Source organism: Lolium rigidum, chromosome 6, assembly GCF_022539505.1.
Source record: "Lolium rigidum isolate FL_2022 chromosome 6, APGP_CSIRO_Lrig_0.1, whole genome shotgun sequence".
NCBI lineage: Eukaryota > Viridiplantae > Streptophyta > Magnoliopsida > Poales > Poaceae > Lolium > Lolium rigidum.
The window spans coordinates 36,901,499-36,918,632 of record NC_061513.1 but is presented as its reverse complement, the minus strand read 5'-3'; the positions used below and the strand labels follow the sequence as shown (position 1 = coordinate 36,918,632).

Here is a 17,134-nt window from a genome sequence, read left to right as displayed (position 1 = left end):
CGACACATTATTCCTTATATTATATTTATAGTTGAATGCCTGTGCGTTGCCACAAAGCAACAAAGTTAGAAATAGAAATATTGATCTAAATAATATTATAATTCACAACATATGTTGGTATTGCGACAAATTTCACCTTATATTTGCTATAAACAACTTAGCAGAGGCATTAAAAACAGCGGATGAAGAGGCTCATAGCATGGTAAAGTAAACCCCAATTCACCGCAAAACCCCAATCCTGGTCTAATCATTAGAATGTTCACGCTAGGCTTTCAGATTAAGCTGGCCATGTTTGCTTGCACATTCCCCCTCCCTAGAAACAGCCGCGCTTCATGGCTGGTTCTCCATCATCCCAGCTTCCCAGTACATGCTTCCTTTTGTATACTACCAGAGCACACATATACTGAAAAAATTAACCGGCCAATGCATTGTAAAACTTCAAGAGTTTTGACAGGCAAAATTAAATTATGCATCAAATTCAGTTTAATTCTTGTAGTTACAACAGTTCGGAACAAGAATCGAACTCCTTCTATTGGTTCATCTGTGATTCACTTTGCTCTCTTGAGCTCCTGCTTGACCAAGACATGCAATTATTTGGCAAAACTCACATATCTTCCAGCAGCAAAATTTCCTCAAAAAAGTTTCTGAATTTGAAGGAATAGACAGGTATGCAATGGGGAGATACATAAGCTTTTAGTTATAAATTGATGAGTTGGAAAAATCAGTGGCCAGAATAAATGACAATGTTTTGACAGCTACCCATGCAAGTATATGACCAAAATCAACACACCCAGTCACAAACTTATTCTGCCTCCACTACTTTGCCTCCAGAAGTTCCTTCAGACAATCTTGCGAGTGTTGCTTGATCCATAGGAATAAAATTCCCTGGCAATTTGAACAGGGGATAGTCGCCATCAAATTCGCCCTGGTACGCCTGTCCAAGGGAATACCCCAGAGCTCGAGCAACAGGGACGGCTACCGCATTGCCAACTTGGATATATCTACATAGAGCATGCACATCACAAATAAATCAACATAATAAAGGAGTCCTAGAGGTTCAGAGCTACTTTGTCCTTACAAAAATCAAACAGTTATGGTGTCAAGTTAAAGATGAACTTACTTCTGTTTTATAGGGCCAGACAACCTGTAATAGTCTGGGAAGCCTTGTAGCCTCGCGTTTTCACGGATGGTCAGAACTCGGTGCTGGCTGGGATGCAAAACAATCTGCAAAGTTCCATCCAAGCTCGATCAAAATAAAAGATATTGGCAAGTTCTGAAATCATAAAAGCACCAGAAATTTTATTAACAGCTCACTTGGTTATGAGGCTCAGCTCTGGTGACAACAGTTGCAACAGTTTCATCCCACCACAGGCGTCCAAATGGTCTGCAAAGCAACACAACAAGGATTATCAATCGAGTTTTACGAATAATACAAACCAATATTTGGTACTTACTTCACTGACTTGCCCTTGATAAAGGTCATGGCATAGCTAGGCACCTACAAGAGAAGCAATGATGATTAAAACATGGGAAATATGTACATTACAGCTGATAAAAGCACGACAGATATAAGTAGTACCAAAGGCTTCCCAGAAGACAGAAGTACGCGAGGAATATCCGGATCGAACTCAACGGTATTGTTTTCCCCAACCCGGACGCCTTTCAAATCACGGAAGTTGGCCCCCTGATATACAATAATTGCTCATAAATTGTAGGACTGGGTAAAAAGAGAAAGGGCATTACACATGTTCAGCCTTAGCTTACCTTTTTTACAGGAATCTGCTGCACTCTTTCATAATCGTCATTGTTTAATTGTAGGGGCTGATGATCAAATAGCAGACCTTCCTTGTGAGTAGCATCTCCAAGTGAGTAATCTTTCATGTCTTAAAATGAATAACAAAACAAGATAACTCAGAATGGCACCAAATAGCTCAGTATAATCAAGAAGTCACAAACTGATAATAAAATGGTGGAAACTATGGCATGATGACATCATTGAACCACCAACATGACTAAAAATATAAGAAAATCATGCAGATATTAAATTTAAACACTCAACAGGTTAGACTAGGTGGGTTTACCTTTACGGTTGAGCCGGATATAATGTTGGAATTCTGTTTTGGGTCTAATACGATGGTCCATCACATCATTAGGTTGATGGTTTCCAACCTGTAGAAAAGAATATAATTTATGAGGACAGAGAAAACAACTGATGCTCAGGCAGCACTCCACAAATAATTGAGTAGGGGAGGAAAACAGCCAGTGCAAACCTTCGGTAAATCGGATATAGCATCTCTAATGACGAGAGCTTCCTTCAAGTGTTTATCTTCGGTTTCATTATAGGCAACTAGACATTGCTGAAAATAGAGCATCATTTCAGTAAGATGTAATAATAACATAAACATGGTGTTAGTAATATGTTCTCATACCGAGAATGCATTTGGCACTACTCCTCGATTAATAACATCATGGGTGGGAAGCGGAAACTTTGGAAGTACCTACATTGCCAGATGAATCTTTTTTAGTACCTACAACAGTGCAAGGAGCATAGGAAAAAGAGAGATACCACTGAAGGAAGCGCTCCCCAGAGAAACACTCGCATCCTGAACTGTGGTAGCCCATAACATCCTGCAACCATCATACCAAGCCTAGCTTGGTAACTCATGGCAACAAGGCGACTCAATGCATAACGCCCGAGAAACCCATCTGCAAATTTCAGAATATCTACAACGTTCTCCATAAGAACATATTTGGGCCTCAGGTAGTTCACAATATCCATAAACACAATCAGTTGTTTGTTTCTTTCATCCATCAGCGGATCTTCATAATTTCTGAATCTGTTCAATCCACTGATGCCTTGGCAAGGAGGACCCCCACAGATGACATCCACACAGCCCTTTTGGAATTAGAAATACATTAATAGGTAGCACAAGAACAAGAACCCAAAAGGAACAAGGAGGGATATACGTACAGGCAAGGGTAAAATGGATTCCCTGTATCCACTCTCAACAAATTCTTTAATACGTTCAGGGGAATCACTGAAATGTTAACTAGGTTAAGACACTATTGACAAAACAAAATAAAGAGGAACGCAATGAAACAGATACCAACCTAAGGCCATCACTTGGCTCCCAAGTATCATAACTAGGATCATATGTTTTCCACCGTACCTACAAAAATACACAATTGTTCTAAATTATCTAGTGTAAAATTAAACATACAAGAGAGGAATAAAAATAGCCCTGAAATCCAAAAGAATTACAGAAATATGTACTTTGAAAAATCAAGTCTGCAGTACCTTGAACCACAAGCCAGCCTTTCCAGTGCTATTTGGATCACCGTAGCAAATATCAACCAGTTTCTCTACTTCAAATGTACCCTCCGGGAGATTTTCATTTTCATCATCTTCATCATTGTTCGAAGTCCGTGGTAGAGAATTTCTATTGTGGACGTCATATTTCTTACAGAGGGCATCCCAGTGCCGAAGGAGGGAAAGGAAATCCTCAGCCTTCTCATTCCGTACCTACAAATTAGATGTAAAATCATACAAGTCATCATGGCTGCTTAACAAAACAGGGAATGCAATTCAGTGCCAATTGTAGTTACTAGCTACCTGTGTGAATGTGTGGTTTTGCTTTAGACTGTTGCAAGCATTTGTGTTCATGTCTACAGCCCATTTCTGCAAAAGGTAATAATATTAAGATTGTCAGTTACAGTGCCTTCAGCGGCAGTGAAGGTCCTAAGACATCCTAAGCAGAAAACTTACTGTATTCAGTTTTAAGCCCGACCATGCAGCACCCAGGCATAGCCCAGTTGACATGGCACCACACCCAGAGTAAAGATCCAGCAGTGTTGCTGTTTCCATTTGTTCATCATGTGGTGCCGCAATGTCAGCAATTGGTTTTTTCTTAGAATAGTCAACATCGTCACAACAAAGATCTGATGCTGCTTCACTGCCCATTGCACCACCATTTTCTACAAGAGTTTAGCTCGTCAAAATACATCAGGAGTATATCATTGTACACTATATCTATCAATTTTTAGTTTGCCGAATGTACTTCCCGGATGTATCATCAAAGTAATTATTGTCTAGAGTCATTTTAAATTATGATCAGACCATCCAAGTATACTGTATATTTTTATTTTAATATAAGTTGTATACAAGAAACAAAAAAGACAAGCTTGACTGAGCACTTATGATGGTTGAGGAAAATAATATCTACAGATGATTACCTGGTGGCATGTTCGCAAACGTGGAATATGCTACCGAATAAGACATGTCATAATACAAATCACACTTTGAGATTAGCTGAGCTTTAGCTTCGGGTGTCATCTGTAGTTGTTTAACAAAGCAAACATATAAAGATCAGCAGAAACATGACAAGCAGTATGTAGTACACATTCATGAACTTGAAAGAGAAAAAAAACAAAGCACTTACATTTGGGCTCACATAAATGATATTTACTTTAGAGATAATTGACTCAATCATGTTATCATTCTTTTCCTCTGAAAGGAAAACGCGCTTACGATCATGCTTATGATCATTAACCTCCAGCAATTTGGGTGAGATGACCTGCAAATTTGTTTTAGGCACATGCGGAATTGCCTTTAGAAAAAATAAGAAGACATGCGTGACACGCATACCGTATCTTCCACACGGAAGAACCAGCGACAAGTGAAGTGTGATCCATGATCGATTCCTTCAAACAACTCTGTGATCCGGCCAATGTAATTGTCCTCACCAGGAGCAGCCTGCAGTCACTCAGAATAACAATAACGTGATTGCCGTAGTTGGGTTAAAATAGAGCTGATCAGCAAGATAAATGCAGGATAGAAAACTAGAATATTTAGGAACTACACCCTAGCTTCATGGTGCATGCAAAGGAAACAATCAATAAGCAGTCTGCAAAGTATCCAAGACATTTCCTAAAGTGCTAAATATCACAGATCAGATTCACACATAATATGGAACAGTGCAAACTAACATTTGAACCAAAGATATATAACACAAGAAAAAAGGGTGTTCTATATGTTGATGAAATGAAGAAGAAGCTAGTTAATTAAAAATCTAAAGTACCCTCTAAATTAAGAATACATGGGCACAGAGTAAGTTAGTAATGCATGAAAAGATTAACAAAATTAACCCACTGGAGTAAACTAGAAAGCCTGTTGGCATAATGCAAAAGGACAATTTAGTTCACAGTTTACGCACTTAATTTAGCGCGCATTGCATAGTACAGTATTGAATTGGTACAAGGAACCAGAACCTGGCTAGCATAGTAATGATGTAGAAATGCTCTATCAAGGAAAACAAGGGCAATCAGTAAATAGGCAGTACAGGTAAAAGCAGGCGATCGTGGTTGACCTTGACATAGACGTCATCCTCAAGGTGGAAATTCGCCTCGTCCACACAAACTGTTGTGTAGTGTCGCAGGGCCCCAATTTCCTCCTCGGCATCAGACCTACAGAAACAGAGCTGAAATTAAGCACCGCGCGCGCGCAAAGGAGCTCCCTTTACAGCACAAGAACAAGGGCGCGCGGAGATTGCAACAAGTCATGCATATAATATACTACCTGTTAGCTTGTGAATCGGAGCCCTGCAATCAAAGGTGCGAGATTTTTTTCAGTGACAATTTCCAAAACATGAAAGAACATCTTCGATCTCTAGTTCTCTACCACCTATATACGTACGTGCTGATCCAGCGGCTGAGAGACACCATATATATTACGTACGTACCTTGGCGGCGTACCTCTCCGGCCACCGTTGCCGTGCCTCGCCATCTGGTATGGGCTCGCCGACGAAGTGGTCCTGGATGGCCTTCCTCTTGGTGCTCGGCCTCGCCACCCTCTTCTTCCTGGCGCCACGCGTCTCCGCGGACCCTTCTCCTCCCGCCTGGACCGCGGCGTCCTCCTCCTCCTCCTCTTCGCCCATCTGTAGATCCTCCGCGTCCGGCTCCTCGGCGCAGATGTCGTCGTTGATGGCGGTGCCCGCGTCGTCCACCTCCATCATCCCCGCCGCCGGCGCCACCCCCGCCCCCACAGGCTGATCCGCGTCCTTGACCGCGCTCCCACGGGTAGCAGCTGCCGCCTCACCCTCCGCTTTGCGCTGGCGCTTGCCGCGCGAGCGCGACGCCCCGCGTTCGGGCTCGGCGTCGGCCGGTTTGGACCGCAGACGCACCGAGCGCTTCGGCTCGGCTTCGGCGTCGGGTTCCACGTCGGCCGCTGTGCGCTGGCGCTTGCCGCGCGAGCGCGACGCCCCGCGTTCCGGGCTCGGCGTCGGCGTCGGGGTCCGCGTTGGCGTCGGCCGGTGTGGACCGCAGCCGCACCGAGCGCCTCGGCTCGGTCGCCGGGGAGGGCGTCACCGGCGACATGGGCGCGGTGAGAGTGCTGGGGCTAGGGTTTTTGGGGAGGGTTTGGTGGAGACGAGATGGACAGAGGCGGAGAGTGGAGGATTGAGGAGAGCGGCGGCCGGCGGGCGATGGAAAAAGGTGGAGGCGGAAACGGGCGGGAACACGCGGAATGGCGAGCGTCTGGGCCCACCTGCAGTGGCTCGCCGTGCGTTCTCTCCGCGACCGGTCAAAGTGGCTTGCGCTTTGCGAAATATCTTTGGTGGGGAGGCTGTCAGGTGGGCCCAGAGCGCAGAACAAGAGCGAGCTCCTCTTCGTCTGCTGGTGCTGACTATGGGTGGCTGTTTTCAGCAAAACGCCGAAATTTTCTCCTTTGCTTTTCTTTCCAGTTGCCCTTCGTCTGTTTGTGTACGGGAAAAGAGGATCAGCACGGAATATCCCGCGCGATTCACTCACTGCGGTGGTTTGAATTTTGAAACCGCGGTGAGCATACCGGATACGTGTGTATACGTACGGGTTTAGAGAAGATGGGGGTATGTATTATTCCCTGAAACTCCCAACGGCTCTTTGAATTTTGTGAACACGTCTAATGCCTATGTGTTTCTGGGTGACTGGGCAGGTGGGCATCCGCTATTCGATATTGCTCTCCTAGGGCACCACTCTTCCCACGCAGGTCTCCGTTGGCTCCCCTCTGCGAACGACTTCCTCGCTATCGGCCGTGACTTGTGAGGGATCCTTGGATCTCGCGCGAGTGGATCTGCATAGCTCAAGGCCGGGTTAGGGATTATGTAGGTTTGTCTTTTCGGCTGCTCGACACGAGTTCCTCCTTTGATGCGGTGTTCTACTCTATGGCCGGCAATGGATTCGGGCGGTACTTTGTTCAAGCCAGGATGGCATGGCGGCGGCGCCATCCTTGTGGTGGACTCGTGTCCTCCGGCTCCACCGTTGCTGAGGAGCGCATGCAGATAGCTTGAAGATGATGAATCTTATGCTGGGTTCGTGGTTGGAGGCTGGTATGCCTAAGTTTCTTACACCGACATCGTCGTGTGGGAGTGCCATATCTGGAGTCCAATGGCGTGTCTAGGGTTCCGCCCAAGGGCTTTGCCTTTGGTAAGCTACCTTAGAGGTCCATTCAAGCATGATTTATGGTAGCGGTATCACACTACGGGAGAATTGCCGTACGCCGACGGCTAGGCGATGTGCCGACGGCCAAATGTCGGGGCCGTCGGCACAGGAGCCTCCGGAGCGCGGCGACAAGGATGGCCGTCTGAAAGATCATATCTCATTTTATATGTGTTTTGGTATTGATGACAATGATAATATATGAACATTTCGGTTTATAAGATTTGTAGGTTATTACATTCTCTAGATGCTTAAAGAGTGAAGAGTATACAAGATATCAGAAGAGAAAAGAAAGAGAAGAAGAAGAGAAAGAGATAAGAAAGCAAAGGAAGAGAAGAAGGAGCGGGGGCCCTGGGCGGTACCGCCGGCCTGGCCACGGCCGGAGGCTCCGGCCATGGTACCGCCCATGGTACCGGGGGCGCGGCGAGCGGCTCAGTAAAGATCCAGGGGGGTTGGAGCCCGGCGGTACCTCGGCCGGTACTCGGCCGGAGGCTCCGGCCCCCTCCCGGACCGAGCTCCTTGGCCACGTGGCCTCCTCCTGGTGGCCTCGCGCGCGCCTAGGACCGGTAGTACCGGCCCAAACTGGCCGGTACTACCGGCCACCCCTCTCCATCACTCCAACGGCTGTTTCGGCAGCCCCTTTTAAGGGCTTCTTCTCCATTGAGCTAGGGTTGCTCATTCCCCCTCCTAAAAAGACATACACCATTGTTGAGCCACCAAGAACATCAAATCCATCGGATCTCCTTCCTCAACCACCCAAATCCCTTGTGCTTTGGAGAATCGACGGAGAAGACCCCGATCTACATCCTCACCGAAGCGTTTTTCATTTCCCCTCTTATACTTGAGGGCCCCCTTGCTAGTGTTCCTCTTTGGATCCCTAGTGGTTGTTGTTGATGTATGTTTGTTGATTTGTTGTGTTGTAACAGATTTGGGAGCCTCCAATTTGGTTGTGGATGTGTGCCCCAAGAACCTTGTAAAGGCCCGGTTTCCGCCTCGAGGAAATCCCTTAGTGGAAGTGGGCTAGGCCTTCGTGGCGTTGCTCACCGGAGATCTGAGTGAAGCCTTTGTGGCTGTTGGTTTGGCTTTCGTAGCAACCACACTCCTCCAAACGTAGACATACCTTCTTGCAAAGGAAGGGAACTACGGGAATCATCTCCGTGTCATCGCGTGCTCCACTCTCGGTTACCTCTATCCCACTCTATCTCTATATTGCTTAGATATATCTTGCTTAGTTGTTAGCCTTGTCATATAGGTAAATTCACTTAGTTGCATATCTAGAGAATTCACCTTTTGTGTCAAGCCTAAATTGAAAAAGAACTAAAAATTGGTTAGCACCTATTCACCCCCCCCCTCTAGGTGCGGCATACGATCCTTTCACCGTCGGCGTTAAATTGGCCGTCGGTGCAGGCTGGAGGTGCCGACGGTCACCGTCGGCACAGTTCTGGCCGTCGGCACAGGACCAGTCTGGCCGTCAGCTTTTTCCTATTTCTCCACGGCAGTTTTCAAAAAAGCATAACTAAATCATTCTAACTTAGAAAAATAAGTATAATATATCAAATTTTGCAGAAAACCAAGATCTATCATAGAAAAATATCAAAAATGGAATATTTCAAGTACCTAAATAATTTTTCTTAGAAATGAGCTATAATGTTCGAGGTTTCATGGCTTTCACACACGCCAAAAATGAAAAAAATGGTCGCTCGTGGGTCGGATTAGAAATCCGTGTCCGGGGTATTGCTTACCATCCTAGGGCCCACACACGTGCCAAATATGACCTCGTTTCGGCAAACTATGCCATGCCGAGACCGTTTCCCACCTCATTTCACCTAAAATCCATAGAACTCCGGACGTGATAGCTCTTTTCGTGAAGGGTTTTCAAAATAATTGCCATATCCTAGTTTTGACAAACGGAATAGTTACTATGACATAAAAAATGACGCCACGCGGCTCCGTGGGATTTTTTTGACTTCGTTCATACTGCCATCTGGCCAAAACAGGCCCCCCGGGACATGCGGTATCGCCGTATCGGGCGTGCGGGTGCACCCATTCGCGAAAAACTAAACGGACAAAAATTAGCACATATAATGATGCGTTGTAGAACTAAAAACATTTTTTCCGGAATTTCTGGAGCGACGGATAGTTGAGCCCTAGTTCAAATCCGGTCAGTTTCCAGCGGATTTGGCGGGACACCACCGGAAGCCGCATGGTTTCCCAAAAAGCTAACGCATGCACATGACATTTGATATGTGGTGCATAGGTGGTCTACTATCATCGCACGGAGGTTTCTCGTCATACTAAAATGCGCCCCATGTAGCTGCTTCACAACTAAAAACCGTTTGGGCACGCTAAAAATAAAAAGATGGTCGCCCGTGGGTCGGATTAGAAATCCGCACCCGGTGTCTTGCTTCCCATCCTAGGGCCCACTCATGTGCCAAATATGACCTTGTTTCGGCAAACTATGCCATGCCGAGGCCGTTTCCCACCTCATTTCCCCTAAAATTCATAGAACTCCGGACGTGATAGCCCTTTTCGTGAAGGGTTTTTCAAAATAATTGCCATATCCTAGTTTTGACAAACGGAATAGTTACTATGACATATAAAATGACGCCACGTGGCTCAGTGGGATTTTTTGACTTCGTTCAAACTGCCATCTGGCCAAAATAGGCCCCCCGGGACATGCGGTATCGCCGTACCGGGCGTGCGGGTGCACCCATTCGCGAACAAACTAAACGGACAAAAATTAGCACATATAATGATGCGTTGTAGAAATAAAAACATTTTTTCGGAATTTCTGGAGCGACGGATAGTTGAGCCCTAGTTCAAATCCGGTCAGTTTCCACCGGATTCGGCGGGACACCGCCGGAAGCCGCATGGTTTCCCAAAAAGCTAACACATGCACATGACATTTGGTAGGTGGTGCATAGGTGATCTACTATCATCGCACCGAGGTTTCTCTTCATACTAAAATGCGCCCCATGTAGCTGCTTCACAAATAAAAACCGTTTGGGCACGCTAAAAATGAAAAGATGGTCGCCCGTGGGTCGGATTAGAAATCCGCACCCGGGGTCTTGCTTCCCATCCTAGGGCCCACTCACGTGCCAAATATGACCTCGTTTCGGCAAACTATGCCATGCCGAGGCCGTTTCCTACCTCATTTCCCCTAAAATCCATAGAACTCCGGAGGTGATAGCCCTTTTCGTGAAGGGTTTTTCAAAATAATTGCCATATCCTAGTTTTGACAAATGGAATAGTTACTATGACATATAAAATGACGCCACGTGGCTCCGTGGGATTTTTTGACTTCGTTCAAATTGCCATCTGGCCAAAACAGGCCCCCCGGGACATGCGGTATCGCCGTACCGGGCGTGCGGGTGCACCCATTCGCAAACAAACTAAACAGACAAAAATTAGCACATATAATGATGCGTTGTAGAACTAAAAACATTTTTTCCGGAATTTCTGGAGTGACGAATAGTTGAGCCCTAGTTCAAATATGTCAGTTTCCAGCGGATTCGGCGGGACACCGCCGGAAGCCGCATGGGTTCCCAAAAAGCTAATGCATGCACATGTCATTTGATAGGTGGTGCGTAGGTGGTCTACTATCATCGCACGGAGGTTTTACGTCATACTAAAATGCGGCCCATGTTGCTGTTTCACAAATAAAAACTGTTTGGACACACTAAAAATGAAAAGATGGTCGCCCGTGGATCGGATTAGAAATCCGCATCTGGGGTCTTGCTTCCCATCCTAGGGCCCAGACACGTGCCAAATATGACCTCATTTCGGCAAACTATGCCATGCCGAGGCCGTTTCCCACCTCATTTTCAATAAAGTCAACTAGATTTAAACTAGAGGTACTTGATCTAATGCTCATGATTTTTGGGTAAATTAACTTTGTAGATTCAAAATATGATATGGATGTCATATTTATATTCCCCTCATTTTTCTGATCAATTTAGACATATTATTTGCCAAATTCACATTTACCGATATTAATTATTCCATATTAAATAAAAAGACAAAAAAAATAAAATCATTTAATTGTTTTTCAAATTCTACATTATTATTATATATATATTCATTGTTGTTTACTTAAGTAATTTATTAGAATTCAAAAATATAGAGGTGTGGCATCACGGTCAAAGGGTTAATATGATTGATATGGTAGTATTAACAACAAGGTGTCATTTCTTTCATGGAAGCTCATCCGAAGAGAACCAAGAAGTTAAGCGTGCTAGGGTGGGAGTAGTGTGAGGATGGGTGACCAAGTGGGAAGTTTGACTACAAGTGTAATTTGACCTAAGATTAGGTGTACTAAGTGTGATTGTGAAAGATTAACAAGTAAAAATTAATAAGAAGAAAATTGAAAAAAAAATTAAAAAAATATTTTTTTTTTTCAAAAAACATAATTTGAATTTTTTTTCATCAAATAATTTGAAAATTTTGAAATACTATGCCGACGGTTATACCGTCGGCACAACAATCTACGCCGACGGCCAGTCTGTGCCGACGGTGATCGGGCAGTCCCCGACCGTAACTATGCCGACGATGCTATGCCGACGGTCACCGTCGGCGACGCACTCGTGCCGACGGCCATCTGTGCTGTGCCGACGGCTAGCAGCCGTCGGGACACTGGAGCTCTCCCGTAGTGTCACTAGGTGCTCCCGATCCTCAGAGCTAGGTATGGGAAGGTGAGGCATACGTGGTTGTTTTCCCGTCCAACCCACAAAGGTGAGGCTACCATGAGATGGATCCCACCGTGGTCACCCCTTTAAAAATGGCCGTTGTTTTCTCTCTTTCTCTCTCGTATACTTTCCTCTTTACTAACCTTTTTATGCTCCAACCTGCAGAGAAGACTCTGCAATCTGCAAGACAGCACCCGAACATCCAGCCTGACACCGAGCCTAGCTAGACTTATGGGGCAGTACGTTCAAGCTATCAATTGGCCACGCCCTAAAGCTTCGAATCACAGAAGGAGCCACATCGAGCTTGGGCGAAGACATAGGTGATTTGTCCACTTTCCCTTGGGTGGTCGCTATGATGGTGCCGGAGGCAACTGACTTGCGTTGGTATTTTCCTCAGGGGGTTCTTCTATCTGGATTGTAATTTTCCTTTTTAGTTGAGTTTTTTTTTTGCAAAAGATAGTGTTCTTCTATCTTCTTAGTTCATGTCGGTTTTTACATGGCTTGTAACTTAATCTTTATTCTATAAATGAGACATATATTTTACCTGCTAAAAGAGGTGGGCATCCGCTAGTGATGGCCACTTATCTATCTACTCATCTCCTTGACTCCTTCGACAGAAAAAAACCTATATGTTCATTTCCTTGACCTGGTTCGCTCCAAGAAAAGAAATGAAAGGAACAAACCTGCCACAAATTTTTCGAAGAAATGGCCCATAGGTCCTGCTCGATCGAAGCCGTGATTTCCCACACACCCAAACTTTCGCAGTTTCACTGTCCCGGCCCGCAAAGTCCTCGTGTCGTGCCTATTCGACTCCCACATTCACTTCACCGCCGACGCCTCGTCTACAACCTTTTTTTAGATAAATGGCACCAGGTGCCCAACTTTAAATTAATAAAGCCTTGACGTTTAGCAAGTTATACAAACCAGAGTTCACCAACCAAAGCAACAACATGCATGCAGCTTTGCCAAACAACGATAAAACTACCACTGGTAGAAAAATGGCCTTTAGTCGCGGTTCGCAACTGCCATTAGTCGCGGTTGCGCAACCGCGACTAATTAAGCGCGACTAAAGGCCCCCCCTTTAGTCGCGGTTGCTTACGAACCGCGACTAAAGGCCCGTCCACGTGGGCGGCTACCGTGCGCCCGGGCGAAGGACCTTTAGTCGCGGTTGGTGTCCCCAACCGGGACTAAAGGCTATTTCGTTAAATTTTTTAAATTCATTTGGATTTCTAAATTTTTTTCACTCCGTTTTTTTTTCAGAATTTCTCTCATTTCAGTTATTTGCATAGCTTAGTCTCTATCTCTAACTACACTTATCTCTAGTCAAATTACTTACTCGTGGTCAAACTTCCCGCTCGGTCACCCATCCTCCCACTACTCCACCTCTAGCACGCTTAACTTCCAAGTTCCATTCCGTTCCGCATCCAAGTGCTTCGCGCGCATGTATGTGATAGTAGTATCATATCAATCATATTAACATGTTGATCGATGTCACATTTCTTTATTGTTTGAATTTCAAATTATTCTTTTAATAAACAAAAGTAATGATGTAATAATAATATTGAATAAATAAATAAACATTAACTTTTTAATTTGTATTATTTTTAATTTTATTAATTAATTAAATATTTTTTTGCCAAACCTAAAATCTAAAAATTTGAAAATCTAAAAATTGGGTAAAAATGATAGTAATCCTTATGCAGAATGAAATTATTAATTTTAGGTTTTAAAAAATTAAAAAAATATAAAATCCATAATTTACAGAAAAAACTAAAATCTTCCTGCTTTTGTATTTCCATTTGGAATTTTGAGAATCTAAAAATTGGCTAACCGGGTAAACCCCGGTGAAATCGGATGTAACTTTTTCCCAGGATTTTTTTGATATATTATACGTTTTTTTCCGACGTCGTATGCAAAAGTTATTGCGGTTTTACCATTTTCTAAACCTTTTTTGCAAAAAAAGTGGAAATTCGAATTTCTTAATTTCTCCGAATAGTAGGTTGCATAACATACAAGAATCTGAAAACAATTTTTTTTTTGAATTTTCTATCATTTTCTTTTGTATTTTACAAACCAAAAAAAGGCGATCCACGGGGGGGGGGGGGTGCAGGGTGCGTGGGAGTAAAAAAACTCGGAAAAACCTTTAGTCGCGGTTGGGGACACCAACCGCGACTAAAGGGGTACCCTTTAGTCGCGGTTGGGGACCCCAACCGCGACTAAAGGTTGTTCCGCCGGCCGCATCCCTCCGTAGCCCTTTAGTCCCGGTTGGTGTTACCAACCGCGACTAAAGGGGTACCCTTTCGTCGCGGATGGAGCATTAGTCGCGGGTCGCCTCCCGAACCGCGACTAAAGCCCCCTTTAGTCGCGGTTCGAATATTTCCGGGACTAATGGGGGTGGACGGAAGCCTCTTTTCTACTAGTGTACTAAACATATACTAGGCAGCGAGGTAAGACGATGATGAAGAGGTCGAGGAGGTAGGCTCATTCCTCCGCTTTCGCCTTCAGTTTCTTGGCCTCATAGATGCGTAGAGCCCCTTAGAGCATCTCTAACAGAGCCCGTAAACGGGTCAAAACCGAAAAATAACCGCCAGTTTACGATTCAGGCTGAAATTTGGCGCCGATCAGTGACCGTAAAAGGGCCAAAACCAAAAATCTTTTTTCGGACCGAGACCGAAAAATCAAAACGGCATGTATTTGTAGGGGTCGATCGAGCGAACCAAACGCTCGATCCTTATCTAGAACGCGCTGAAATTTCAGCTGACGGAACCGCTCGCTCCTTCTCCGCGCCGCCACCACACTCCGCCGCCGCCGCCCCGCCCGATTCACCCGAGCCCCGCATCCCGGAGGTATCGCAGGTCGCCCCGCACCCCGCCCGATGTTCCTATCTAATAATAACAAGCAAAATGCATATGCTTATCCTATCTAATAATAACAAGCAAAATGCTAAATTAGGGCTAAATCGCGCTTAAAGTCTCCCGTATGGGATATTTTGGTAGAAATTCCACTAAATGGGGTAATAAATATGTGTCACAACTCACAAATGCACAACTACAAAGTAAAAAAAGTTGAAATTCACTCTTCATTTTGTGACACCACATCTAGACCAAATATTGTTTTCTTCTTATTCTTTCCCACAATAAATAAAAAAATAGTCTATGGCACCGATCTTGATAAGCTACAATTAGGCGAGTGTGGCTTCCATGAGAGAGATGATCATATTAGGGTTCAACCACTTAGCTATGTCTAGATTTTTTTCCCCTCTTATATTAATCGTATATATGCGTAAACGCATAGTCTTTCTTTCGCTCCGCTAGCTCGAGGATTAACAAATCGAGCCGCCCACATAATTGGAAATGTTGCGTGACGGTGTCCCAACACCCGGGCAAGATTGCCCATGATTGATGATTCTTTCAGCAAGCTAGCTAGCACCGACAACGTATGTTGAGGGCAAGTCAGATTCCTGAGGGTACAACAATACAACATGCAAACAGCTGCGTGTATGCTCTAGTACTCTCTCTCTCTCTCTCAAAGATGATCAAATTTTCCAATTTCTTTGCAAGAACAACAGTAGATAAAGATGTGGATTGGATAAGATCGAGAGGGGAGCATCCATGCATTATTTGCGTCCGTACCATAAAGTTTGGGCTCTTGCTTTGTTCAGTAGCTGCATACTTTGCGATCTACTTTCCTTAGCTACTGCACACTCCTAATTAACCTTTGATTATGTGTGATGATTGACTGCACATTTTGTCCAGGCCGGATTAGGTCGCAAGAGTAGCTAGTGTAGTACAGTTTTATATAGCACTGTGCACAAATGTGGGCATAGCTTTGCCAAAATCTTCATTAAGCAACAGCTGGCCTAGGGTTTAACAAGTCAGGGCTGTTCGTTCATCATTGCCCAACCCTTACTCTAACGCCAGCTGCTGCCGTCCACCAAACGACAGCACTATACTGAGGCTGCAAAGCCAACATATGGATTAGGGAGAACGTACGCCAAGGACACTCTCCAGCTCCATGAGATGGCGCGGTGAGTAAGATTTTCGGTTAGCGCGATTATCGAATACATCGGATATTTACCAGACGAAAATATGGAAATGAATTTTGAGTTCAAGTTACTTCACGCAGAATTTTGCGATCACCCATGTTAGCACTTAGCAGTCCAACTTCTGAATTCTCCAGGTCTGCTCACAGAAAATTTTTCCCAGCTGTTTAAACACTTGAAAAAGCTACTTTCAAGGTCTTGTTGCTTTAGGTGAATCACTTGATTCCTAATTATATACATCTCTGTGCATCCATTAGAATTTTGAATTCGGGCGAGCACATATGCATATTCGTGGAGATGCACCTTATTACAAGTTTAGTATTCTTCGTTAGTGTAACGTCTGATTTGGGAGCTTGATTGTGTATGTGTGATGAGATGTCGTCGTCTGTTTCGTTTCTTTTTTTGTAAGTTGCCAAGCACTCACATTACTGTTTTTAGATTCACGGGATTCTGTAAATCCCACATGCTTTTCTCGCGACAAAAGTTTGCTGATTGCACCACATACAAAAGCAAGGAATTATAATTTTCAAGAGGATTGAGGATGCAAATTTTGCTTTGGAATATTGCGCAGGAGATTCATATGAAAATTTTGTACATGACTCAATCCTACGGATCAAACGTCCGACATAGGATAAAATCCAAAGCTTCCCAATCATCCAAATTCCTATCAATGTCCTTTGGATCAAACATGTACTTTTGACTTATGTATGATGGGGAATAGGATCTCATAATTAAGAGGGAGATAGATGGCATGATTAACCAAACATAGTGAAGGAATATACAGTGTAAAGTAGTTGATTAATCCCAGCAACTAAAAACCATGAGGGACTGATTTACATCTTCACATTTACATAAGTACATGCAAAAAAAAAAAGAGAGCACATGCTCATGCATGTATTCGTGCCCCGCGCCACACGCATGCAGATTTAGGGATGAG

The 17,134-nt window shown here is 44.4% G+C and overlaps 1 protein-coding gene across 1 annotated transcript; it reads right to left on the bottom strand.

Annotated features, from left to right (window-relative positions):
* Window positions 1-611: 611 nt before the first annotated feature.
* On the bottom strand, window positions 612-6,372 carry LOC124662462 (DNA (cytosine-5)-methyltransferase CMT1-like). Its single transcript, XM_047200297.1, has 22 exons — window positions 6,238-6,372; window positions 5,739-6,146; window positions 5,576-5,598; window positions 5,367-5,463; window positions 4,646-4,753; window positions 4,440-4,574; window positions 4,234-4,333; window positions 3,767-3,975; window positions 3,614-3,679; window positions 3,299-3,523; window positions 3,112-3,170; window positions 2,972-3,038; window positions 2,567-2,896; window positions 2,430-2,498; window positions 2,271-2,357; window positions 2,082-2,169; window positions 1,765-1,883; window positions 1,580-1,684; window positions 1,455-1,498; window positions 1,315-1,384; window positions 1,121-1,224; window positions 612-1,001 (listed from the first exon to the last, which is right to left on the bottom strand). The coding sequence occupies exons 1-22, from the start codon at window positions 6,370-6,372 to the stop codon at window positions 803-805; spliced, it is 2,847 nt and encodes a 948-aa protein (XP_047056253.1). The 3' UTR covers window positions 612-802.
* Window positions 6,373-17,134: the final 10,762 nt, after the last annotated feature.

What these genes read in the sequence shown, in the direction of transcription:
- LOC124662462 (XM_047200297.1), bottom strand. Translation starts at nt 6,372, where the DNA reads ATGTCGCCGGTGACGCCCTCCCCGGCGACCGAGCCGAGGCGCTCGGTG. An exon ending in AATCCATTTTACCCTTGCCT is followed by an intron (nt 2,897 to 2,971) that starts GTACGTATATCC and finishes TAATTCCAAAAG; the next exon opens with GGCTGTGTGGATGTCATCTG. An exon ending in AGCAGATTCCTGTAAAAAAG is followed by an intron (nt 1,685 to 1,764) that starts GTAAGCTAAGGC and finishes ATTGTATATCAG; the next exon opens with GGGGCCAACTTCCGTGATTT.